This window comes from Pararge aegeria, chromosome 8 (assembly GCF_905163445.1).
Source record: "Pararge aegeria chromosome 8, ilParAegt1.1, whole genome shotgun sequence".
Lineage (NCBI taxonomy): Eukaryota > Metazoa > Arthropoda > Insecta > Lepidoptera > Nymphalidae > Pararge > Pararge aegeria.
Genome location: NC_053187.1, coordinates 12,740,703 through 12,748,880, shown reverse-complemented (window position 1 = coordinate 12,748,880; position 8,178 = coordinate 12,740,703). Strand labels below are relative to the sequence as shown.

General features: G+C 42.0%; 1 protein-coding gene across 1 annotated transcript; it reads right to left on the bottom strand.

Moving 5' to 3' along the window:
- Positions 1-5,480: 5,480 nt before the first annotated feature.
- On the bottom strand, positions 5,481-6,383 carry LOC120626021. Its single transcript, XM_039893300.1, has one exon. The coding sequence runs from the start codon at positions 6,381-6,383 to the stop codon at positions 5,481-5,483; it is 903 nt and encodes a 300-aa protein (XP_039749234.1).
- Positions 6,384-8,178: the final 1,795 nt, after the last annotated feature.

Sequence of the window (8,178 nt, the reverse complement as noted above, 5' to 3'; positions counted from 1 at the left end):
TGCAGGGAGTTCGAAATACCACGGGCTTGTGCCGATTGGGCTTAGCGGCTCCCTGCGACTCGCTTGATGCTTGCACCTCTTGGAGGCCAACGCTGCGATTACCGGTGCGAGGTCGCCTTTCCGGTAAATTGGGACCCCATCGTCTATCGGTTCACCGAGCTACGTGCTCCGCCCATTGCCACTTTAGCTTTGCGCGTCTTTGTGCTACGTCGGTAACGCTGGTTTTTCTAGGGATCTCCTCATTCCTGATTTGATCGCGTAGATATACTCCAAACATGGCTATGGGCAGGGCACAATGCGAAAAACCACTTCTTACTTACAAGAAATCAGAAAAAATATGCATACAAAGCCTCTAATAGCTCTGCTTATCAACACAGCTAAACACGTTACAAAAAAATAGCCGGCTCAATTAATAAGCTATATAACATCAAAAAATCTCTCGTTTGTAGTTATATACTAACAAACATCATAAAATCAATTTAGCCTTAAATATAAGTGCAGATTTACTTTGTTGACAGAAAGCTGAAAGCTATAACCAGTTGTAATGTTCTGTTCTCGCCATTTTCGTAAGCTTAGGTATTGTGTGAGCACAAAATTTAATAGTAAATTCAGCGCTTACGTTCCTCGTTTCTATTACCATGTACCAACGTTTGAGGTTACACCCCGTATACGATAAAACGATATGAGTTCCCCTTATGTAACGAAACGGGCGCAAATTGGTCTTGCTAACTGGTTGTTTTATTGCTGTCTACATACGCGGATACCATATCAGACCTTATTCCAGCAATTCGCATGAAGTTACCGTACACATAAAAGCGTAAAATCTTTTCAAAGATATTAGTGTTACGGAATTTTTATTTTTAAAAGAACACGCTTACGAGAAGGTCAGCATAATTCAGAGTGGAGGAGGTACATACCTTTGTGACGCATTAATTTTAATACTCAACTATATCACTACCTAGTAACTGGAATCTAGATGGTAAAAAGTATGTCCAACCTATATCTACGTACATATACAACCGAATTATTACTTCACTGTAGTTTTTGGTTAAACAACTGCCGTATTTTTTACTGAAAGACATCAGATGCCCTAACATCACATGCAAAATTTAAATCAAGTGACTCCTGTCACTTTATTAGGTACGCGTTCCGTAGCGTAGGTACTATGCGCGTGTCGGTATTTTTTCTTTAATAGGATTGTCATTATTAAATACTTACTATGTTTTGAATTCTTTTGTATGGATAAATAATTATGTTTCTTTTAATTTAATATTTTTACAGGGTGATTCCTTATGAAATATACGTATGCACTCTTACAGTATTTCGTAATTCGGTAAGATGTTGTATATAAAAGCGCAAAGCTGGCTATAAACCTGAAGTTTTAAATTATTTTTTTAAACCCGAAAGACGCCCAAGAATTTTTTTTGAAAACCAACCCCCAAGGTTACATAGGGGTTACATAGGGGTTACAAGTTTGTATGAAAGTCTGTAATTTTTAAAATCACATCCATTCAACACTTGACAGAAGTTGTAGGTAAGCAGACGAAGCCGTGGGGAAGCTAATAATATTATGTTTAGCAAAAATCATTTTTGTTTTATTTAACTATGATCAAACCTCAGAACACAGTTAGTACCTACAACAATACAAGCATATTTAGCCCTTCTCAGTGATATCGTAAATTCTCTTACGAATAAATGTATCAACCTACTTTTTCATATTACCCTTGTTATTAGATAAACCTATGGTGGTTGTTGTCTTCTTCTATAGTTAGTTATATATAATTATTCTAATAAATACCTTCTATGGGATTCACGAAAACAAGTAGTCCAATGATAAATCCGTTTAATGTTCACACGGTGATAGGTACACAGTAAACACAAGCACAGAAGTTAGAAATAGGCAGAAGAAGATAAACACCATAAAAAATAAGCAGAAGGAGTATAGAGTGACAGTTGTAAGCAAAGATTAGCGGTAATAGACGAACATATGGCAGAGCGATGACGATAAGTGACAAGCGACACAGGTGTTGCGTAAAGTATCGAGATCATACTAAAGTTCCACAGAAACGGCGCGCGCGCCCGGCCGGTGGCCGACGCGCGCTTGTGTGCGTATGTGAAACGAGTTTAAGGAAGCGATCGCGCGTGTTTCCATTGCACGATTTGAATGCCGTGTAATATTGATACTGTTTAATATTATGTATGTATAATATGGTGTATAATATGGTGTATAATATAGTGTTTAATATGTTGTGTAAATAGATACTAATATTGTAAATAATATGATATATATATAAGTGCTGTGTGTATGTGTGTAAGTGTGAATGTAAGGAAGTAGGCTACATCACTCCCCTCCAGAGACCGTCACTACGGGCGAAAGTAATCCGGGAAGCGAATTATGCGACCTGATCGTGACTTTTTGACGTCATCCTGAACTGGAGTGTTCCGTGCTAAAGGAACAGGGTCAGACGGAGAAGAGAGATTAGGATTACCGGGGGTAATTGGGGTAGTGGCAGGGTTGGGAGATGGGTCAGTCTGCATATAGGCCGGTTTGAGTCGATCGATGGATACAGTAACACTCTTGCCCTTTACTAAAATTTTAAAAGTTTTGTCACCACGTTCTAGTACTTCGTAGGGGCCGGTGTAAGGAGGCTGCAAAGAACCACGCAATGCATCGTCCCTTAAAAATACGTGACTAGACAAAGTTAAGTCTTTATATATGAATATTTTGTGTTTATTATGACGAGAAGCAGGTGTAGGTTGTAGTTTTGATGTTAGTTGGCGCAACCGAGTGGTAAAGTCCGATATATCGGTGGAGTGAGGGACTGTTGCCTGGAAAAATTCTCCGGGTAAACGTAAGGGCTCACCGTAGACCAACTCGGCTGATGACGTTTGTAGGTCATCTTTAAATGCGCTTCTAATTCCTAACAGCACCAAAGGTAACGTATCCACCCAATTCACGTCAGCATGGCACATTATTGCCGCTTTTAACTGCCTGTGGAATCGTTCGACAAGGCCGTTACACGCAGGATGATATGCTGTTGTTCGGCGGTGTTTGAATCCAATTGCTTTGCCAAGGTATTGGAAAAGTGAAGATTCAAACTGTCGCCCTCTGTCGGTGATAATATCTGTTGGACATCCAAATCTCGATATCCACGATATCAGTGCTCTTCCGACAGTTTCCGCTGTCATATCCACCATAGGTACGACTTCGGGCCAACGTGTGAAACGATCCACAGCGGTAAAGCAGTAGCGGTAGCCTTGTGAAATAGGCATGGGGCCAATAATGTCGACGTGAATGAAGGCAAATCGGGCGCGGGGAAGATCGAACGTGCCCAATGGAGATGACACGTGACGATTAACCTTGGCGCGTTGACAGGCCAAGCATTGCTGAGACCAAGCTCGGCAGTCTTTGCGCACACCAGGCCAGACGAATCTCTCAGCAATCAGCTTGGCTGAGGCGTTAGCGCCTGGGTGGCTGAGACTATGAAAGCTGTCGAATATTTGTCTCCTCAAAAGTTTGGGGACAAAGGGCCTGGGTGAGGGAGTGCTGACGTCACAATAAAGTTCGGTACGAGAGCCATGGATTTTTAATTTTTCCAGACGGAGTGATGATTCACCTTCTAGAATTTGAGTCAACTCTCGATCAGTAGCTTGCGACGCAGCCAGCACGTCTAAGTCGATTGGCATCTGCAGTTCTTCGATACGTGACAGTGGGTCGGCGACGACATTGTCCTTACCCGAAATGTGTCTTATATCGGTGGTGAACTGCGAGATGTAATCGAGATGACGATATTGTCGAGGCGAACAGTTAGCTTTCCTTTCGTTAAAAGCACAACTGAGCGGCTTATGGTCGGTGTATACTACGAAATGCCTTGCCTCCAGCATATGACGAAAATGTTTGATGCTTTCGTATATAGCTAGGAGTTCGCGGTCATAAGGTGAGTATTTTTGTTGGGAGGGGCTCAACTTTCGTGAGAAAAATGCCAATGGTTGCCAGATTTGGTCTTTTAGTTGCTGCAGTACCGCACCCATTGCCAGGTCAGAAGCATCTGTTACCAGAGCGAGTTCGGCCTGACTATCTGGGTGTGCGAGTAATGCTGCATTAGCGAGACTCTTCTTGCACTGGTTAAACGCTAGCAGGGTATCACCAGTCAGGTTGACTGATTGAGATGCCTTAACATTGCCAGTCAATAAGGCGTTCAAGGGTGCTTGGATGGAGGCAGAGTGAGGTAAAAATCGCCTGTAAAAGTTAAGCATTCCAAGAAATCGCCTGAGCTCTTTGACTGTCTTGGGTGCAGGAAAGTCGTTAATAGCCTGCACCTTGGCTTCCAGAGGCTTGGTGCCGGATGCTGATATACGATAACCAAGAAAAGTTACTTCGGATGCTCCGAAGACGCACTTTGAGGTGTTGACCAAGACGCCATATTCCTTCATGCGAGTGAAAAGTATCTGAAGGTGGGCTTCGTGCTCGGTCTCGTCCTTGGAGAACACCAAGAAGTCATCCAAGTAAGCGTAACAAAATTCTAGGCCTCGCGTCATCTCATCAACAAACCTTTGGAATGTTTGACCTGCGTTTCTCAAACCGAAAGTCATGAAGGGAAACTCGTACAAGCAAAATGGAGTGGTAATTGCGGTTTTTTGAATATCGGCCTCGAAAACAGGGATTTGGTTATAGGCCTTCATCAGATCTATTGTTGAGAAGACAGTGCAACCAGCAATATTGTGGGAAAAATCGTGGATATGCTTAATAGGATAACGGTCTGGGATAGTCCTTGCGTTAAGCATACGATAGTCCCCGCAAGGTCTCCAGCCGTTGTCCTTCTTAGGTGCAAGGTGCAAGGGTGAAGCCCAAGGGCTCTCAGAAGGACGAGCTGTGCCATTACTAAGCATAAGCTCGAATTCCTGTTTGGCAATTTTGAGTTTATCAGGTGCGAGTCTCCGAGGGGTACCTGAGATAGGAGGTCCTGGCGTGGTTCTGATGTGGTGTACTGTATTGTGCTTTGGAATCACGGGCGTGCCTGAAGGTCGAGTGATTTCTGGAAACTTACTCAGTACATCATGAAAACGTGTGTCACCTGTCGAAACCTTAACAGAAAAAAGATCAGATTGAGCAAAAGAAGCATTACAAGACAAAGAAGTGGTATTATCAATTAGGCGTTGATTGCGGCAATCTACTATTAAATTATAAAAGCTAAGAAAATCAACGCCAATTATTGGTTTTGTTACATTAGCCACAATGAATTGCCAAGGAAAGTCGCGCCTTAAGCCTAAGTTTAAATTAAGGTTTATAAAGCCGAAAGTGTCAATAACAGTTCCATTCGCTGCACAAAGCTCAAAGTTTGTTTTGGCTCGACGGTCCCGAAGCGCAGAACGAGGGTAGACGCAAAGGTCACTGCCAGTATCCACCAGGAACTGGGTATTCGTGCTGCGGTCCATGACGAAGAGGCGACCTGATGATGAGGGACAATCGTCTGTCGCCATTAGCGACTGCCCTTGGAGTTTTCCGCATTCTTGAAGTCGCAGGGCTTTACGCATCTGCGGGCCTCTGCCCCGAACCTGTTGTGGTAATAGCATACGGGGTACCTCTTGTAGCTCGAGTTTGAACGGCTTCTCTGTCGTGGTGGTATACGACGTCGTTCGTGCGATCTAGAACGACCGGCGGAACAACATGATGCTCGGGTATGCTCGTCCAATTTCAACGTGAGCTGCTGCACCATCTTCTTAAGCTCTGCAATCTCGTCCGACTGATGGGACGCATGTGGGCTGCAAGACGCTGCGGCGATAGTACCCGATGAGGTCAGGTCCTGTATACGGTCTGCCAGGTCTGCCAGCTGTTCGAGGGAATGAGTCGTTTGGGATGCCAGTACAGTCTGAATGTTGTGCGGCAGGCGATTGCTCCATATTGACTGTATGAAATCCTCAGGAACGGATGGGCCAGCAAGGTCTTGGAGATGCCTTAAAAATTGTGAAGGCTTTCTATCCCCAAGTTCTTCATGCGTGAGTAATTGCTTCACCTTTTTCTCGTGAGAAGCCGAAAGTCGCTTGATTAATTCGGTTTTAATCTTATCGTAGCGGTTATTCACCGGGGGGTTGACAATAATATCCTTCACGGTCTTCGCGTACTGCAAATCCAAATTATTTGTGACGTGAGTAAATTTTAAATAGTCGTCAGTGACGTCACGACTTCCAAATTGACCTTCCAGTAAGGCAAACCAAAGTTCTGGATCCTCGGCTGAGAATGGAGGAACTTTAATTTTTAAATGACGGACGTCATTTTTCTCGCGTTCAGTGGAAACGCGCGCTCGCTGCATACGTCGCGTAGTAACATGCGCGGTATCTTTTCGCGATCCTACCGTCTTTACGGAATCACTGCTATCACTCATCTTTGTGTTTGATCGGGGTCACCAGTTATGGTGGTTGTTGTCTTCTTCTATAGTTAGTTATATATAATTATTCTAATAAATACCTTCTATGGGATTCACGAAAACAAGTAGTCCAATGATAAATCCGTTTAATGTTCACACGGTGATAGGTACACAGTAAACACAAGCACAGAAGTTAGAAATAGGCAGAAGAAGATAAACACCATAAAAAATAAGCAGAAGGAGTATAGAGTGACAGTTGTAAGCAAAGATTAGCGGTAATAGACGAACATATGGCAGAGCGATGACGATAAGTGACAAGCGACACAGGTGTTGCGTAAAGTATCGAGATCATACTAAAGTTCCACAGAAACGGCGCGCGCGCCCGGCCGGTGGCCGACGCGCGCTTGTGTGCGTATGTGAAACGAGTTTAAGGAAGCGATCGCGCGTGTTTCCATTGCACGATTTGAATGCCGTGTAATATTGATACTGTTTAATATTATGTATGTATAATATGGTGTATAATATGGTGTATAATATAGTGTTTAATATGTTGTGTAAATAGATACTAATATTGTAAATAATATGATATATATATAAGTGCTGTGTGTATGTGTGTAAGTGTGAATGTAAGGAAGTAGGCTACAAACCTTACCAAAAACGTAAAGCAAATTGGTTTGATGTTTGACTCAGCAGTATTACGTTGAAAGGAATGACATTCAAGAACCAACGGGTGGACTGGATTTGGTTTATTTAGGCTCTTTGTACCCCTATCCCTGAGTATTGTCAACTCAATATAATTGAATGGCATTGTATTCTCCGAAGTCTCTATGTCTATTGTGTCCGTTTTAGAGTTTGATTAAATTTCACCTATTAGTTTCTTGAGTACATACTTGCCTAACCGAATACCTAACATCGTTATCGTGAGCTGCATAATCAACAAGCCACTGATATGGACCTCTCTTATAAGACAGGATTATAGGTATAATTATAACACTTTATTTGTACACCAAATCAAGAATTTATATAAGAAACAAAAAGAGAGGAACATGAAGGATGAGGTTGAATACAAGAAGAAGAAGAAGAAGAAACACTTTATTGCACGTATAACATACAGGAAAAGAAACAGTAAGGAGTATACAGTACACAATGTAGATGCAAAGGCGGCCTTATTGCTGCAAGCAATCTCTTACAGGCAACCTTTGTAGATAGGACTTACAGCAAGAGAACGGGATAGTGCCAAGAGTGTTGATAGATATACATAAATACCAAAATGTACAAGTGGGCCTTAACTGTTTTTTTAAATATAGGATTTAGAGTTTAGACTAATGTTACTACTGTGAAATATTTTTAGCAGTGATTGTACACAGTGGTGCTGCGTGGATTATAACGAGTATATAAATGCGAAATTGTGTGGTAAAAAAAGTATCCGGGGCTAGTATATATACATCATGATTATACATCAATTTCACTATCTTAAGAATTTATATATATATTCATGGTTGAGTGGTTGAGCGGAACACAGGTTAAAAAATTAACAGACAAAGTTCATTTTTTAAACTACCTTACTACTTTTTCAACCACTCAACCATGAATATATATATAAATTCTTAAGATAGTGAAATTGATGTATATTCATGATGTATATATACTAGCCCCGGATACTTTTTGTCCCAGAAACTACTTTTTATCCAAAGAACCCGAGAGCCGTGCGGAATAAAGAAAAACCCATGTCGTCTACGTACGATTTAAGAGCTGAATCGATTTTGACGAATTTTTGCACAGAACTTGCACTCTGTCAACGGGCGTAGGACAC